General features: G+C 38.8%; 1 protein-coding gene across 1 annotated transcript; it reads right to left on the bottom strand.

Annotated features, from left to right (window-relative positions):
- Positions 1-4,099: 4,099 nt before the first annotated feature.
- LOC133529091 (vesicle-trafficking protein SEC22b-B) lies at positions 4,100-19,373 on the bottom strand. Its single transcript, XM_061866716.1, has 6 exons — positions 19,065-19,373; positions 18,850-18,959; positions 16,716-16,836; positions 14,906-14,983; positions 13,545-13,665; positions 4,100-6,675 (listed from the first exon to the last, which is right to left on the bottom strand). The coding sequence occupies exons 1-6, from the start codon at positions 19,137-19,139 to the stop codon at positions 6,527-6,529; spliced, it is 654 nt and encodes a 217-aa protein (XP_061722700.1). The 5' UTR covers positions 19,140-19,373; the 3' UTR covers positions 4,100-6,526.
- Positions 19,374-20,163: the final 790 nt, after the last annotated feature.

Below are 20,163 nucleotides of genomic sequence, written 5' to 3'. Positions count from 1 at the left end.
CCGAGATATTGGTACTTTTTTGAGGCGCGAGGCCCCTCGGACGCGAGGCCGTAGGCGGTGGCCCACGTCGCCCACGCCTAACGCCGTCTCTGAGGGCTTACCGCGAACCACGTTCGACGTGTTGCCTCCCTGTGCTTGCGTACAAATTTACAAGTGCGACAGAGAGGCAACACGTCGAACGTGGTTCGCGGTAGGCTCTCTGATAGTGGGTGTGGATCTTAGTGAGCGTGAGTCGGACTGCGTTCAGTTTCCATGCCAAGTGCGTCAAGTATGGTGCGTGAGAGTAGGTACCGATGAGTTTTTCGGAACTTATGTACGAAATATCATTTGATATTTACCAGTCACTTTTCGGTGAAGGAAAACGTGAGGAAACCGGACTAATCCCAACAAGGCCTAGTGTACCCTCTGAGTTTAAGCTACTGAATTAAATATTTTTATTTTTATTATTATTAATATTGGGATTAGTTGTCAAGCGGACCCCAGGCTTCAATGAGCCGTGGCAAAATGCCGGGACAACGCGAGGAAGAAGAAGACACTTTAAATTTATTAAATAAAGATCTCTAGACTAGACAGAGTGGAGACAGGGGTAAAAAATCAATCAAAAAGTCTTTTTGAATGAATGAATGAATGATGCTTTTATTCGAAACACACTTTAGTCTCTAAATATGATCACGTATTTGGCCTACTTTTAAGGAAACAGGGTTCTTTACCTATTTGTATTGTTCAATGTTGTTCGTAAAATTTTAAGAATTTAATATTTTAGGACGAATATTATATATTTTATAACCACGATATAATAAATGTGGGCCACCTGACGTCAGAATGACTGCCCACTTTATTGAATACATATTTTTGAAATGAAAACTTCTTTAGCGGCGCTGTGCACTTTTTGTGATGCGGGAATAATGTTAAACTCGCGTCAGGTCACGTGACCGACAGATTCGTCAGATTGAAAATTCGCAAGACGGACACGTGACCTGATCGAAAAACTGTTACAATGTCATTGAAGCCTACTGGCCGCCGGCGCGGCGTAAAGAAGAAGTATTGTATTTTACCACATAAATGATAGTACATTTATACTAATAATTAAAGCAATTCGTGCAAAATTATTCCTTAACCATTCCAAAATATCAAAAATGCACAACGTTAATATTCAAGTTTTCACTTCTGCCGGCACTCCCGGAGTACAACCCGTTGTTTTTTTTTTAAGCTTACGTAGCATATTTGTCAACGTAGGTAGTAAATAGTAGCAAATAGGCGGATGAATGCATTCTAACATGGATCTGCCATTTTGGTCAGTCATTCAGAAACCCCACTAAAAAAAAAACATTTTTTTCAGACCGATAAGATCCATACATTTTGTTAGTAACAGTAAAATAATTCTTACACCCTACGTTAGTACCGACTACATAAAATTAAATTATCAAATTTCTTCGCATCGTGAGATGGCAATCAAGGCGTTCAGCCGACGTCCTTAGGAGGCAGTTGCTACTGCAGCCCATGTGTCAGCAGAGGGCCTACCGCGAACCACGTTCGACGTGTTGCCTCTCTGTCGCACTTGTAAATTCGTGCGTAAGTGTGATAGGGAGGCAACACGTCGAACGTGGTTCGCGGTAGGCCCTCGGAGGCGCTATTCTTTTGCGCCTAATGGCATAAAATTCATACGTTCGCGCCTCCGCGAACATGCCGGATGCGCTGCAGCGCCTCGGCAGCTTCAACTTAATATAATTGGTGTCGTAAACTAATCCGATGCTTAGATTTATATCCAAATATTGCAACTGTTGTGAACAAAAATTGATGTGTTAACGTTCTTTGTTGTTGTAAATGCAAAAATGTTAAATTGTGTATTCTGAATGGTTTTTTTTTTTATTCTTGACCATGGCTGAATGTTAAATAAATTGTTGTGTTGACGGGTTTGTTTCTTTTAACCATTTTTCAAGCTTTTATTTGACTTGGGTCAAATTTTGGAAGCTAAATTTGACCCATTTGATTTCAGATTTAGCTGAAAATTTACATATATAAGTCGGGTGATAATGCAATATTATGGTACCTTCGAGCTGATATGATGGTGGCCATAGGAACTCGGTCATAAAACAACCTAATTGTGTTTGGGGTATTTAGATTTGTCTAGAAGAGTATTAGTTTCCTGTGGAAAGAAAAGTACAGTCAGCGTTAAAAGCTTGTACCAAAAATGAATTTTTTGCCAAAATATTTTGTTTAAATGCACTAATATTAAAAAATAAATGCGAAAGGAACGTCTATTCAATTCACGTTAGTAGGGTAAGTGTTGCTGAACTATGTAGTGCTTCTGGTTTCATGGATATTTGGGTTAAAACTATTTACGTTGTCTTGTTTTTTGTCAAGTGAGTGAGCTTTTTGTATGAGATGAAATTTAGTTTTTAATTTTTCTCATGTAAACTATAATCTACAGCTGGAAAGACATACAATGGCGCTCGTTTTTTTTATACGATAGAAAAAACAAATACAAGCGTGTCAGAAACAAGAAAACGAAAAGAGTTTTGACCCTATTTATCATTTTGCAAATTATCCAGCTTTTGAAGTTACCCCAATGCACCTTAAAAGGGAAGAATAGATTTTGAATATAACAAAATAACGGTTTTTTTTTCTATGAAATTCAATTTTTAAGCGAAAACGGTTTCCACTAAATCTTTATAAATCATTTTGATTTTGACGTCAATCGCTTCAGCATAATATATTTTAGGCGTAGGTACCTAGGTTACCCTTATTTTGGAAAAAAATGTTTTGAAATTTTTTTAGAATAAAGGAGCCTATAAACCTAGTTTTTCATTGTGTCAATAACATTCTAAAAATCATTGATAATGGAAAATATTTAGAAGTGGAAAAACTTTTTCTCTTTTTGTATGGACGATACTTCCGTCTTAAACATTATTAACCTTTTGACCGCCAAAGACGTCATATGACGCGCGCGGCTACAGCCCAATATCAACCTTCATGCGTACCGACAAGGTTCACGATTACGCCCCGCGTGCGATAGGCGTGGCGTTCAGAAGGTTAAACTCGTATGAGTGATGCTGGAGCAGATAAAAACTTTCGAACCAGCCCTCGTATTATACTTTCCACGACTTAAAATATATAAAAAAATGCGAATAGGCTGTTTCAGGGACACTGCCACAATGGTTACGACTTTAAGTGAAACGTCTGGACAGCTAATACGAAGGTCGAGCTCTGCGTAGGGTGTTTCTAGCGCAGAATCAGCGCCATCTGTCTGCTGCACAAGCAGTTCCGAGTAATGGCTACTTTCATCTATACACTGATATCAAAACTCCTTATAGGCATTATAGTTAGAGGTATGGGTCACCGCGCCATAACATTTTTCAATATATCAAAGAGTATTTGAGTTGGATTGTCAAAGAAAATTTTATAGCCACAGTGAATTTACTGCCATCTTTCGACAGATGATTAACATTTTTAGAACGCCATTTGACTTTAATCCTTATTTTTTTACTGATGTGTTAAAGTTAAATATCAAAAAGTGGCGCCATCTAATAGATCAAAGGCCAAAGTTATGGCAGCATTGTTGCGAGCGATGGCGCCATAACCTTTAGGTTGTGCCCGATAAGATGGCGCCACTTTTTGATATTTAACCAATTTAACACATATCAGTGAAAGAATAAGGATCAAAGTCAAATGGCGTTCTAAAAGGCAGTAAATTTACGTGTCCTCCAAGTTTTTTCCTCTATTTAAAATTCTCTTGGATATTCTATTATGTATAATTGTTGGTGCAATAATTGTACATTACGATACAAGTGCGAAAAAAGGAAATACGAAACGAGTGGCGATAAATTAAAACACAACCGAAAGGAGTGTTTTAAATCGACACGAGTTGCGAATTACCTATTAGCACATGTATCGTACAACGTTTTACAGTACATATGGCCCTTTAAATGTTCGACACAGTAACGTAATATGCTAATATTCGCACTAGTGCGGTAAAGTAGCACCATATGTACTGTAAAGAATATTTACTTACTTACTCCTCGATTATAGGTATCTGGTTTTTGGACCCATCCTCTACGGGTTACTAACCTAACGTTTCACGTCAAAAAAAAAACAACATATGAATATTTATTTTATATTTACAAATATATCGCCATCCAGGCGTCCAACCCTAAACGTAATAAATAAAAAAACACCATGTAATTACATTTAATATTTCCACTACCAAGAAAAGGTAGGACAGACTAGGCAGTTTCAAAAACATGGATCAAATCATATTTACTAAATATTCTGATTCGTGGGACTATCGCGTGGCTTGAATCGTATAGTCGTGTTATTAAAGGTTAGATTTGACTTATCTGCGCGTCATCGTGAATGACACGAACTATATATTGATAAATGTCCATAAACAAAGGTTTGCATTGAAAGGAAAATAACAATTGTTTGCTCACCAAGCCGTATTGTAACAAGGAGGTCAATTTGAATGCAAGGGCGTCGCCAAGGGGGACAAGGGGCAGCTGCCCCCTCCCGCCCCCGAAAACAAAATTTCTGACTATATGCATGTTCCCTTCCTCCCCTTGGCCATCGGCCTTATGGACTTGCCCCCCTCCCCCCGACGCCCTTGTTTGAATGTACATCAAAATTATGTAAGTTAGTTATATCTGCGCGTGCATTTCGCTCATACGTGCCCGTTTTTGTATTGGAGCGAGCGGGATGCACGAGAAGCGTGAGTAAAGAACATTATTTTAATGTCAAAGTTTGAATTGGCCTCAACGACATAGAAAAGCTGCCTTGTAGGCCCTCGCTGCCAAAAACAACATGGAAATTGAACTTAATTCTAATGCAAGCAAGTCTCAATTTCTCTCAAATATATTGCCGTGCGAAGTTTAGTATGAAAAATTGGTTTTTCAGCTGAAAAGTGTGAAGAATACATTACAGCAATTATACATATAGAATGGATTTCAGAGCGAAGTAAGAAACTTACATGAATTTTTACTAACAAGTAGACTGCATTTGACACTAACTCTTAACCGGCTAAGAATATATTACAATTATATATTTTATAAGTCGATGTTTATTATTATTTTCATATTTTCGACAATATATTTTATTAGTCGTTTCTACGGTTGTTGGGTATCGAATAGTTATATATAATATTATACATTGTAAACACACATTATACATTGTATTTGTGGGTCGGGGTTCAATATGGAGGAATTCGTTATTAGACACTTAACACGGCCATTTTGATATTTTGGTAGACATTTGGAAAAAGTTTAAACACACTAGATTTAATAATAGGTTAACTTTATTAAAATAAAGGCTACAAATAATCATTCAAAAGTCTGATTCAAAATAAAAAAATAAAAATAAGAATAACAACACATTTGATGGAAAGACTCTTTTATACTTACAAAATTTCGGTTAAAATAAATGTATGTAATCTAATTTAACACATAGAATCTTATGTATATACTTTAAAACAATACGCCGCGTGGAACACCTCAGTTGTAACCTACACCGTTTTATATAATCCAAAAGCGTCCTATATCTTCATGCTCATTCAAAATGTCCGCCAAAAAACAAAATGGCTGCCCTAACTTGACAAGGACCTTGAGAAGCATGGACTTGGTGTTTAAGTAAGGGCTGATTTAGACATACATTACGGACTATTGAGGTTACAATCAATTCGGCCGACCGACCAAATACCGCAATGTAATGAAAATTGATAAATTTAGTCGTTGATATTGTACACCTTTTGTTACGTAATATTTAAATAACAAGTATTGGTTTTTATCAGCACGTCTTCTCGTCTTGCCTTTTAATAATGAGGTCGCAAGCGTGCGTCCCCGGTAATATGTGACGAGAAGGGACAGTTTTTAAAAACTCTTAAAAAAATTATGGTGGTAAATTATACAAAATGATGTATAAGGACAGTTTTAGCAAATGTTGTAGATTATTTAAGTAACAAAATTACGTTGAAATTAAGTCGATTTACAGAGAAATTGTCACTTGATTTAAATTAATTTTTGGAGAAAATTGTTGTCGACTAACTTTCATTTACACTACTTCAAATTTATAATAACAAAAATGTAGTTTATTAAAGTTGAAGTAAAGGATATGTGTAATACAAAATTACCATTTTTAGCAGTCGAAACTTTACAAAAGTTACAAATAAGAGCTCCAAAATTAGTGCTTTACGCGCGTTTACCTAAACGTCCATGAGAAAAAACATCATTACTAATTGTCTGTTTTCAAAAAAATGATTTATTAAAATGAAAGATAACAAGATGTGCTAATAGAAACCAGTACTAGTTATTTCTAATAGTTAACAAAAGCTGTACAATTTCATCGAATAAATATATAATTTGTCATTTTTGCGACTAAAATCGGTAACGGCCTCTCAATGAGCCCTCAATAGTATACCATTCGTCTTACATGTGCCACCTTATGCGTTTAAACGTAATCCAGAAGCGCCTTTACCAAAGTTTACTATTCAAGATGTCCGCCAAAACAAAATGGCCGCTCCAATTTGACAGAACCAGGTTTACAGGATCCAGAAGTACAGCACAAACACCAGCAGTATGACGGCGCCAGCTGTTACCTTGATGAGCATAGACTTGGTGTTCAGGTAAGCGGCGTCCTTCTTGTACTTCTGCGACATCATGGAGAGGGACTGCGTTTTTGTGTCGAGCTCTGGAAGGGATAGAGTATGGTTAATATGGTGTTCTTAAAAAAACTGTAAACACCCCTATGATGGGACTGACACCAGTAAGGGCCGGTACAGACGGACTGCAACTCGACTGCAACTTGTATGGGAACTGCACGTCGACGTTGCAGTTGGAGTGCAGTCGGCATGCAGTTCCCATACAAGTTGCAGTCCGTCTGTACCGGCCCTAATGGTATGGTATAGGATATAGACAAATCCTGTAAAATATCCAGTTTTTAAACGCTGGGAACATTTAACATAATACAGATCAAAAGACTTCTTTAAGTTTTCATTGATATTTGTTAGTTTGAATATTAATGGCCCCCATACCCACTGGACTGGAGCAAAAAAACATAATTTTAATTTGTTAATAATTTTGAAACTAATTGCAGCAGCTTTCATTCAATACATAGAAAACATAAAGGAAGGAACAGGAAGGAAGGAAAGGAGGAAAGGAAAAAATAAACTTTTAACGCATAAAGCGTTAGAAATTTGACAGGTGTCAGTGAAATATAAAAATATCCAAATTTTCTCTTAAATGTCCCGCCAAAAACATAAGTAGGTCTCAAAGGCTCTTTCACAAGTCAATCATATACATACATAGCAACATTTATAAACACATCAGCCAATACCGGATAAACATATTATAATAATCTTAAAATAAATAATTACTACAATATAACAGAGTCAGTTAATAATATATTAAATTTGAAAATGTAAAAGGTCTTCTAATTCAGATAAAATATTAATTTAATAAGATTAGGTGTAAAGGTGGCAAGCGTCAAAATGAAATGATATGAACAAGTGTTTCGCGTCAGGACTGTTAAGCACCAGCAGTTGGCGGGAAGACATCGCTTTGCTGCGAGTAGGCCGCTTCGTTATGGAGCATTCCACGGAACTATCTACAGTTGTTCGGTACAAACGTGAATTTACTAAAGATTTGCAAGTTTTTTCTGTCACAATAGATGTGAAAAATGCTCAGTAGAATCATCGACTTGAATCATTGAACAAAATATAGGTACAACTCATGGAATGCACTAAATATGGAAGGTGGAGGTAAGGAATACAATCTCCATGTACCAAAAAGTGTCCGTCAATTTTTTTTTAATAGATAGCGCGACAATACCTATAATATTTAAAAAAAAAAAACAAATAATAGACAGCACACTTCACTCCGTCAATAACACCTAGGTCCTTAGCTACTCTAGCGCTACTCTGTAGAGATTTGGAATTATTATTTATAGCTGACAGCTGGACACTTTTGCAACAGTTCTGCCTATGGGGATTGTATTCCTTACTTCCACCTTCCAAAGCACTAAAGTCGGAAGTAATTCAAGTTCAAAGGTTTTAGAGATACATGGCAACAAGTTACATGCCAAGCTCGCTCGCTGCCGCTTTTATATTATAGGAAAATTTTATGAATCCAATAAAAGTACAGGTAAAAAACTTAAGTAAGTCACCTGTTGTATGTAGTTGTGACGTGTTCGAATAGACAATACATGTTTAAAAGACACACACAAACAAAACAAATGTCTATTCGAACACGTCACAACTACATACAACAGGTGACTTACTTAAGTTTTTTACCTATATATTTGTTTGCGTTAAAAAGAAACTTTTTAACTTAAAATAGTCACTGCAAAATACATAAATAAAATCGCAGAGCAATAATAATTATATTCTTTGTAATTTATTAAATACAAATTAACACAAAAAATTTGCTAAATGTTAAAAGCTTAAACATAAAATACATAACTGGCAAATGTTTGAAAAACATATAAAAACTCAAAAATGCGCGTTTTTCTAGAGATAAGACCTACACCGATTTTTCGCCCCCGAAAACTCCCATATAGCAAATTTCATCGACATCGTTAGAGCCGTATCCGACATTCCCGAAATATATAAATTGAGAATTGCTCGTTTAATGTTAGCTTACATACATACATATAATCACGCCTATTTCCCGGGGTAGGCAGAGACCACGGATTTCCACTTGCTACGATCCTGACATACCTTCGCTTCCTTCACTTTCATGACATTCCTCATACACGCTCGTCGGTTTAGGGTGCTCTTGACCTGGCCTTTCTTCAGGATTTCCCCGATTTGATCAGAGAAAGTCCGCCGAGGTCTACCCCTTCCAGCTCCCTCTTCTACTTCTCCCTTATACACTCTCTTTGTTAACCTTCTTTCACTGCCGAAAATATGTTTACACTACCCTAATAAGTTCGTGTATACATATTTTTGGCACTTCGGTTGTGTCGATGTTTTCAAACGTGACTGTACGAAATATCATTTGATATTTACCAGTCGCTTCTCGGTGACGGAAAACATCGTGAGAAACCGGACTAATCCAAATAAAGCCTAGTTTATCCTCTGGGTTGGAAGGTCAGATGGCAGTTGATTTCGTAAAAACTAGTGCCTACGCCAAACCTAGGGATTAGTTGCCAAGCGGACCCCAGGCTCCAATGAGCCGTGGCAAAATGCCGGGACAACGTGAGAAGGAAGAAGAGTGTCATGTATTGACGTCAAATCGCACCGAAATCCCTGGGAATCTATCTAAAAATAGGCGTGACGTAGTTAGTGCAATCGATCGGGCAAGCGTGGCGCAAAGTACAAAGGTGACGGCACAGACTTCGACTACTAGACAGAGCACATAATAATTAATAAGGGCGTCCGCTAGCTGGCGCGGGTGCACGGAGCGGGCGCACGCAAGCAACTACGCCCAAAAGAGAGGTATGAGCATTGTAAATGCCATCTCGCTTTGTGTGGTAGGGCACAGCATAGCGGATATCATTCTAGATCTAGAGCAGAGCCCAACTGGGGAAGTACTTCCACCTTACGGAAAACCGGTGAGTAAAGTTGCCAGAGCTCAACGAGGGTGCGGAGTGCTAGGGTCGGCAACGCGCATGTACCTCTGGAATTGCAGGCGTACATAGGCTACGGAGACTGCTTACCATCAGGCGGGCCGTATGCTTGTTTGCCACCGATGTAATATAAAAAAAGCGTTACACTAGACTAGACTACATTCGCGAAATAATACCGATATGTCTCCAATTAGCTGACCAAGGGCGGGTTTAAATCCAGCAAGCTGTACCCGCACCTTTTTCATTACTTACACAATCAAATTGTTGCACATTGTTGAGATAAATACTTACCTACACTTTGTACTTAAGATGGACTACTTACCTACCTAACATTTATGCCTATGAACTGCTGTAAAAAGTAATGAAATAAACGTATTTGTATTTGCTATTTTTCGCTAACCCGATCACCCGCTCCGTGCAACCGCGCCAGCTAGCGGATGCCCTAAGGCAGTGATATTCCAATTTGCGGCCCGCCAGGCTTGTTTAGGTGGCCCGCCAGGTGATCCGGATATAGATACAGATGTAGTGAATAATCCTTTCCCATCGTATTTTCACGGAAACGCACGAACGTGTCATGCTATTTCAGTCAGTCCCAATACAAATAGTACTGAGGTTGACTGAAGTAGCATGACAAATACGAACGTAATCCGAGAAAATACGCAATCTGTCAGACTTATAAAATGTATATTCTCATTTCTTTATTAAATTCATTTTTCTTTCGAATTCGATATGTTTTCTGAAAGAGCTACGTATTTGTATGATTTTATATGACATACATACATATATATATATATTTTATCAATTTTTCTATAAAGAGAAGTAGCTACTGTATGTAATTGCATGCTTTCTATAGTAATCTAAATTGTATTTTATTTTTCTTATTTAATGCATGTTAATTATAAGATGTAATGTTTTGAAAAGATGTGTCTCGCCGAGTTTCTTGCCGGGCCTTATTGGGATACCCTCCTCCAATTGAGGGGGGATTGAAATCTTCTCGGGTCAGAGGTGTAGGGTTAGAGCCGGTGTAGCTTTATTTGACGTTCATAAGCGCATTGTAATATGCCTACTTGAATAATAAACTATCTTTATCTCTTTACGATAACCTTAAAATCCAATCGTCACCTATCAACTGTCACTTCATTTTTTTTGGCCTGGTTACGAGACCTTTAAGCCGAGCTGTCACTTCATATTGCGGCCCGGGCATACAAGGCAAAACCGTATTTGTGGGCCTCATAAAAATATAATGATGCATTTAGGATGCTGTTCAGGTTGCCGTGCTATTTCAGTGCCTCAGAGATGTTTCCTGAGGCACGAACTGACCTTTTTTCGCCATCATGAGGAAGCGATGCTGAAGCAGCACGAACAGTATCCTAAGTACGCTGCCGCAGCGTTGGGACTCGCCCCTAGTCAAGCGGTACGCCGCCGCGAAACTTATAAATGTTATGTAATGTTTTGTTTTGTCTAATTAACTGTAATACTAACTCTAGATATATAAGTTATTATTATCTAACCCTATGGACGTCAAGTTCGAAAGAAAGATTTTAATTTCAGTAAAAAACTATAAAAGATCCTTACACAAATGGATTAAGTCTCAAAGTCAATAAGGCTTGTGTTGTGGGTACTCAGATGACGATATATTGAATAGGTTAATACTTAATTACATAGAAAACACCCATGACTCAGTAACAAATGTCTGTTCAGTGAGTTAACAGACAAATAAACGCCCTTGCCGGGATTCGAACCCATCGGCTTAATAGGCAGGGTAATGACTAGGTCCGGATTACCGGAGGTCAGCATATTTATTAAAAAAAAAATGCTTGCCTTTTATCTTCGTTAATACAATTAATTAGAAATATTAATTAAGTAATAATAATCTTAAGTGTAAAGGTCACGGCACCTGTTGCGACCGTGGGCGGAAAGTTATAGATCACCACACGATAGATCTCGCGATATTCATTAATTATTAGGAGACACGCGTAGTGCATCCGAATGTAAACTGCAAAGGTCACGGAGCTTGTTGCATCTGGCGTGGGCGGAAAGTTATAGATCACAACACAATAGATTTCGCGATATTTATCACATATCAGTGGACATGCATGGTGCAACCCGGATGTAAACTGCAAAGGTCACGGCGCCGGTAGCTCCTGGCGTGGGCGGAAATTTATAGATCACTACAAAATAGATCTCACGATATTTATTAATTATTAGGAGACATGCGTAGTATATCGGAATGTACAGTGCAAAGGTCACGGCGCCTGTTGCACCTGGCGCGGGCGGGAACTTATAGATCACCACACGATAGATATCCCGATATTTACTACATATCAGTGGAAATACATGGGACGTATACACATTATATATAGATTGTTAAAGATACATATACCCACGATGCTAGTATTTGGCACGGCAGTGCCAACGCCAAGATCGAACAATTTAGACATCAATTGTGTAAATCCAATTCAACAACAATGTGATGTACATTGTTGTTGAATTGGAAAAATGAATGAATGGTTGAATCTAAAAATGTTACACGACTAAATTAACTGTTTTAAATTAAATTAATCTTAGCTTTAGTATTGACGTTTGCATTTATTTTGTACAGTCAGCGTCAAATACTTCGTAGCAGTCAAAGTGGCCAAATAGTTCGGTACACCATACTAAATATATGGTGTACCGAACTATTTGGCTACTTTGACTGCTACGAAGTATTTGACGCTGACTGTACGTACAGAAAGCTGTAGAGATAACTGACCCCCTCTGCATAGAAACTTGTTAGCAGGGGGGTCAGTTATCTCAGCTTACTGTATCTGTCTGCTTGGATGCTTTATGTATCGCATGATAAAGAAAAATAACTTGATACCTATATCTAGCTAGATCTAAAGAAATCAATGATACAAACAAATTTATGGCGTAGTTAGCCGGATTTGATTCGCCAAGCAACCACTGTTACCACGCGCAAGATATTAAACAAACAATGCATTCGCTTTTGCAATATTAATTAGGATAATGCAATAAGAACTCGCATTGCTGACGTCGGAGAGAAGACAGCTAGGCTGGAATGGGATTGGGCCGTCTGCCGCATGCATCCAGGCAGGTGGGCTAGTGTAGCTGCCAAGTGGATGCCAGAAGATGGGCGCGGACGCGGCAGGCCCAGGCGGAGATGGCGGGACGACCTAGATATCTTTCTCAACGACTGGCCGGAAGAGCAACTTTGCCCAGCAGTGGGATACCATAATAGGCTAGTAAAAAAATATATAATTCGCATAGCAGAGTGGCATAACGGACGATAACAAAAAATCGGTCAAGGGCGAGTCGGACTCGCCCACCGAGGGTTCCGTACTTTTTAGTATTTGTTGTTATAGCGGCAACAGAAATACATCATCTGTGAAAATTTCAACTGTCTAGCTATCACGGTTGATGAGATACAGCCTGGTGACAGACGGACGGACGGACAGCGGAGTCTTAGTAATACCCTTTGGGTACGGAACCCTAAAAAATGAGAATGATTTTCTGTGGACTTATAAACAAAAAATGTTGTGCATAAAGTTCTTGCTAGTTCTTTTGATATTTTTGAATGTCATGTTTTATTTTTTCAAACATTTGTTTTTGTCTGTTTTTTTTCCTAATAAAGAAAATAAAATAGAATAAAAATATATGGTATGTGGTAAATACTGATAAATAAATAAAAATGGCTATCAATAAATACTGACCGGACAGTACAGCGCCCCGCCTGTTCACCTGTTGCAGGTCGTCGATATTCCGCATCATGACAATGCTATGCGCGCTTAGATTAATAAAGCATGAAATCGATCAATAAATAATGACGGCCATCAATAAATACTACACAGACAGCACGGCGTCCCGCTGCAGCATGTCGTCGATGTTTTTGCATCAAGATGAGGCTCTGCGTGCTGAGATTAATAAAGGATGAAAGCCATCAATAAATAATGAGGACCATCAATAATTAATGAGAACCATCAATAAATACTGACCGGAGAGCACGGCGCCCCGCTGCAGCACGTCATCGATGTTCTGCATCATGATGCGCTGCACGTCGCCCAGCTGCCCGCCGAGGGCGGCCGCGGCGCCCGTGCGGCGCGCGCGCGTCCCGCCCTGCAAGCAAACAAACAGTCATAACCCCTTAGGGCCACTTCCACAATCCCACGTCAAACTCCTTTATTCATATACGTCTACTAAAGTTGACAAGCCGCTAATAATCGTTTGTCCCTTTCCGACGTATAGGTATGATGGAAAGGGACAAACGATTATTAGCGGCTTGTCAACTTTAGTAAACGTTTATGAATAAGGGGGTTAGTCGGTTCTTTATTCAAATAGGCCTAGCAACGAGCACTTTTAAATCGTCAAATTTTACAAATATCATCTTAATCTAAATATCAGAGCAATTTATTGATGCAGTTATTATTGTTCTAAAAAAACATTGAATTATTATAGATATGTCAAACTTAATAATAAGAATTTCACAAAAGGATCGTCAAACACCAAATTTGTATAAAAATACTAGTCTGGAAACTTTCTAGAATAAAATTTAAATGTCAAAGAAAAATACGGTATATATACATTGAATTATCAATTTCATCATTATTAACATAACAATAAATAACTCATTATTTACAATCACACTTAATCCCACGGTGTTTCATCATTCATGTAGTCTTGTGTGCTATAATAGGCTTTAGAGATAAGCTTACGTTTTAAATATTTTTTAAATTTACTAACAGACAATTCAGTAATAATATTAGGATGTTTATTGTAAACCGGTTCAACCGGTAACCCGGGTTGGTATCAAAACACCTGGATCTTAAAATGAGACTGCATGAGGATGGGATCGCAAAACCACTACAATTGCAGAAAACCTATATCTCAAAATACGGATCCCTTTGTTTGGCATAATGGGGTTGGCAACTGTCAAAGGATTGCATAGATGGCGCCATCATAGCCTGCCCCTGTCTCTAGTTTTGTTCTATGAGATTTGGCTTAAAGTACTGGAATCCGGGTCACAAAATTCCAAAAAAAAAACAAGAGTTTGACACAATTCTAGGGATTGACAGGGCAAGCTATGATGGCGCCATCTGTTTAATACTTCGACCGGCCAACCCCATTATTGAAAGTCATAATGTAATGATAGTCATTTTGCTGAAACCGTTAACTTCGTGAGGAAACCGGACTAATCCCAACAAGGCCCAGTTTACCCTCTGGATTGGAAGGTCAGATGGCAGTCACTTTCATAAAAACTAGTGCCTACGCCAAATCTTAGGATTAGTTGTCAAGCGGACCCCAGGCTCCCATGAGCCGTGGCAAAAATGCCCAGACAAGAAGAACTTGAATTATTTACCTCGCTGTATTGGCGTCTGGCCCGCTGCATCCACGTATCGAATTCAATGAACGGATACGGTCGGGTCACCGTGTTCACCTGAAGGACAGACGCAATCGATAAAATAAAACTTACTACTTAACAGTGTTGTTCGAAATGTTAACGCAATTGACCAGTAACCATACACCATAACAAATTGAACTGTAAACTTTAACCTTTTTTGGACCCGGGCACGTCTTTAAACTACGTCCAAAAGAGAGGTAAGGCAGAAGTAGTAGTGCTCGACGCTGCACTAGTCACCGACACGGGCACTTTATTTCATGGAAATATAGGTTAAATTTGAACAACGAAGATTTTTCTGTATTCGAACTTAATCCTTGTCACTTTGACATAAAGTACCCATGTCGAGTACTAGTGCAGCGTCGAGCACTAGTACTTCTACCTTATCGGCATTGTCAATGTCATCTCGCTTTGTGTGGTAGGGCACAGCACAGCGGATGTCATTCCAGATCTAGAGCAGAGCCCAACTGGGGAAGTACCTCCACCTTACAGAAAACCGCAGCCAAATAACACTAGACCCTACTCATAGTGTTGTGTTCCTGCCGGTGAGTAAGGTTGCCAGAGCTCAATGAGGGGGGCGGGTTTAGGGTCGGCAACGCGCATGTAACTCCTCTGGAGTTGCAGGCGTACATAGGCTACGGAGACTGCTTACCATCAGGCGGGCCGTATGCTTGTATGCAACCGACGTAGTATAAAAAAAAACCGCCCGTTACGGTTTACGGTTCAATTTTGTAATGGATATTGGTCAATTGCAATCAACGTTCAGCCAACACTGGTACTTAACCATAAGTCGCTCGAGCGGCCATTATGGTCTCGTTGGCTCGTGTTGTTGTCTCACTCTCTAAGTGAGATAGATGTGCGTGTTCGGGAAGGGGGATGTCATGTTTTTGAATTTCAATTTGTTGTAAATTTTATAAAGGAAAAAGTAAAAGCTGTGTTCCCTCGAAAATGGAATTGCGTTATTAAGAAGCAATTTTCTCATTGTTAGCTTTTTTGGACAAATTGTAAAAAAAAGTGCGATTTGACCTATATTCGTGAGTTTTTTCTATCAAGCGTCAAAAAAATTGGATTCGCATCGCTGAAGTCCCTAGGGACTCTAGAGGAAATCCTCAACATTGCTAATTAAAGTTTTACAACCATATTGTTATCCATACAAATTATATTTGGCAAAAATTACATTTTACAAGCTTTTATCGCTGACTGTACTAGTCTTGCACATACAACTAATACTCATCGAGACAATTCTAACAACCCCAAACACAATTAGTTTGCGTTGTTTTATCACAGAGTCCTGAGGCCATTTTCTGTCTCCATAATCAGATCAGCTTCATGTCATTGTCATCCGATTTACATATGAATGCAAAATTTTAGCTTAATCGCAAATCGGGAAGTGGGTCAAATTTAGCCTCCAAGATTTGACCCACACATACAGGGCAAGTTAAATAAAAGCTTGTAAAAAGCGGAGGGTTTTTTCACTCCGCTCTCTGAACCTACGGCACCTTAAGAATATAGTCCACATTTTCCTGTCTGGATAACGACATTAAGGCAAATATTTGTACACATTTGAATTTGAGGTATCTGAACGGTCGCCGCTTGTTGTAGTTCCTCCACAGCACCAGGTAGCAGATCTATTTATTGGCAGTAACTCACCCTCTTCCCGTACTGCTGGTAGAACTCCTGGGCGATCTCCTCGAGGTAGCTGAACGCTAGCCGCTTGTTGTAGTTCCCCCACAGCACCAGGTAGCAGATCTATTTGGCAGCAGTAACTCACCCTCTTCCCGTACTGCTGGTAGAACTCCTGAGCGATCTCCTCGAGGTAGCTGAACGCTAGCCGCTTGTTGTAGTTCCTCTCGCACAGCACCAGGTAGCAGATCTCGTTCTCAATCAGATAGCTGCAATATTAAATGTTGTTTTAATTCAAACTGTGTTAATGTTAATGGTTACAAATAAAATAATGGTAATATAATGTAGAAAGAGAGTCTTTCTTATACTAGTAATATCAGAGGGAGAAAGAAGTAGAAGAGGGAGCTGGAAAGGGTAGACCTTGGCGGACTTTCTCTGATCAAATCCAGGAAATCCCGAAGAAAGGCTTAGGTCTAGAGCAACCTAAACCGCCGAGAGAATGAGGAATGTTATGAAAGTCAAGGAAGCGAAAGAGGTATGTTAGGATCGCAGCAAGTGGAAATCCGTGGTCTGTGCCTACAACTCCGGAAAATAGGCATGATTATGTGTATGTTATAGTAATATTACTCCAGTGGCGGGGCAAGACCAAAATTTTATATGGCCACGGTACATTTAGCGAGGCCCTCTGGTGGCGCAAGAAAGAACGAACATTTTTACGTTGTGTCCGAGATATAGGTACTTTTTTGAGGCGCGAGGCCCCTCGGACGCGAGGCCGTAGGCGGTGGCCCACGTCGCCTCTGATCACCCCAAGAAAAGCACGAATATTGTTTCTTTTTTATCGAATCCAACCAACTGCTACTCGACCATAGATGCCGCGGCAAACTTTCTGTGAAAATTTGTTTCTTTTATAACTTAGTCAAAAACGCCTTTTTAGGTGTGACGCTGCCACTATGTAGGTATGTCACTGGTTTGGACATACCTACTGACAGATATTAAAGTTTTAAAGTAAACTCGCAATTTACGTCTGTAAATAAAATAAAAACTTTACTTATTCGTGGTAATGATTTTTTTTTCACCAAGGTGTAAAAATAAATAACGTGTCGTGTGCAGAAAACGCAAAAGGATTAATTTTTTCCGGCAAAAAAAATTTTTTTTTGGTGAATTTGGCCAAAACTCATATAACATTTTTTGCTGCTTATAACCTCAGAAATGCGTAGTTGAAATCTGTCGGGTTTAATTGGGCCACGGTGTATATTATACTACGTCGGTGGCAAACAAGCATACGGCCCGCCTGATGGTAAGCAGTCTCCGTAGCCTATGTACACCTGCAACTCCAGAGGAGTTACATGCGCGGTGCCGACCGTAACCATTGTGCCATGGATGTTTTCTATGTATTTGTATATTATATATATTGTTGTCTGAGTACCCATAACACAAGACTTCTTGGCTTACCATGGGACTTAGCCAATTTGTGTAAGAATGTCCCTATAATAATATTATAACTAGCACACATCAACAAAAAATTTCCACAGTGTATGTGAAGTCTCCAACCGTCTAGAGCCAATGTGGGGCCTATAGCCTAATCTGTCATGTTTGAGAGGAGGCAGGTGCCCAATAGTGGGATGACGCTGGATTATTCATTATTTTTTCAGTACAGTTCAAATATACTTTATTCATGTAGGCCTAGCAACAAACACTTATGAATAGTAAGACAGTATTACATATAATTATCTTAAGCTAATTATCAGAGCAATTTATTGATGCATTTTACAGATAAAATCTTATTACTGAAGGTAATATTGTAGAATAATAAAATTATTGGCCATTGGCCTGTTGTATGACATTTCATTTGAGATTCCATATTTGAAATACCAAATAATGTAAACTTAGACACCATGCATACAAAAACATTGTGTGATTACCAAAGTATCAAATGTACCTGTGCCATTTTGTATTCTACTTGATTGTGGCAATCAACAAGTAATAATACTCATTATGTTGAAAGTGCACTGAGTATGTAGCCGACTGTTAACACGGGTACGGTTTATTGTCACGCAAAACTGAGTCTTATTACTTTGACAATGAGTTACTTTTACGTCTGTACCATGTTACAGTCAATACTGTTTATAGATTTAATTTACTAAAAACACAGCCGACAGGTATTATTTCGTTTCAATATGTACTCGGATATTAGGTAAATAGGCGCCGTGTAAATGACTCGTGAATTAATTATGGTGCAAGAAATAATAGTAAATCGAAACAAAAATGAAAAAGCAACTCACTGGAACAAGAAAGGTCCGGATTCAATCGAACAGCGTAGCGGAGACTGCGGTCCTAGCTTCCGGAACAGCATTTTCGCCTGATTTTGGTACTCCAAGATATTGCAGCCGCTCTGCCGAACGCAAAATAAATTGAAATAACTAATTAGAACAACGTGATAACACAAAGTTATGAGTATTTACGGGCTTGTAAGAGTTGTGGCTAGTATTTCGAGTACCTGTTCGTCGTCTTGCATGGTTGCGGCAAGGGGCAGGCCGTCGACAACTCGCGCGATCATCGTCATAAGCACCATATTGGATTTTTAAGTTGATAACTGTTTATTCGTAATACTATGAATGTTCCGACACTAAATAATTGTCTGTTGAGCTCTATAAACAGCACAAGTTCGATTTATTCACATAACAATCGTGTATTTCTTGACATTATTTGGGAGCGACTGTGGCAATGGCAAGTTGGTTACACAGCTATACGCAGCGTTTTGCTATACTATACACGTCACCGTAACCGCAGTAAAGGTGACAGTTTTGACAACCGTCACGTCAGCCATAATGACAGTTAAGTTGCGTTCAGGGATTTATAAAGTCTGTTTACATGCGTGCCCAGACTTGCCAAGCGTCAGGGACGCAGCTATGCGGTGGAATGAGATAGCAATATCGCTTGCTCCTTCTAATACTAACGCATATCTAACGCATAACAGAGTCCCTGACGCTTATCAAGTCTTGACAAGCGTCAGGCTTAACAATTAGGAACTTGAAATCGCGTAGCGTAGAAATAAGGAACATTTAATTGATAATAATTGACTACTAGCTAGTTGATGATGAAATCACAATGAAAGTTTTCAATTACAAAAAGTTTAATAAAAGCGCCACCTAGTGGGGAGTAGCCAAACTTGATACTGAGATTGCTCAGAAAGGCTGGTTGATTTAGGTGCAGTTCTAGTCTACGCTACAAGATGGCGCTTTAATTAAAATCAGAGTTTTCAACTTTTAGGTATTTTAGTAACTATTTTTTTTTATAAAGGCGGGTTCCACCGGTGTGCGGCACTGTGCGGCACAATCGTATCCAAAGTAAATAAATAATAACCGCTACGTTTTATGACAACTAGACAAATTTCTAAGTCACCGTTATCAATTTTTTAATCAATGATGATTTTACTTACTAGGTACTTGATTTGATAAAAAATATGTTATCAAATTTATCAAAAACAATTAGTAATTGTAACAATTCATCTTTGAATGTTTCAAATGAAACTTAGCCTCCTCTAAGTTTTATCGGCTTCCTAGCTTAGTCAGTAATGACCCCCTACATAAGGTATG

This window comes from Cydia pomonella, chromosome 1, assembly GCF_033807575.1.
Source record: "Cydia pomonella isolate Wapato2018A chromosome 1, ilCydPomo1, whole genome shotgun sequence".
NCBI classification, from domain to species: Eukaryota; Metazoa; Arthropoda; class Insecta; order Lepidoptera; family Tortricidae; genus Cydia; species Cydia pomonella.
The sequence above is the reverse complement of the archived record's forward strand: the minus strand, read 5'-3'. Positions and strand labels throughout refer to the sequence as shown.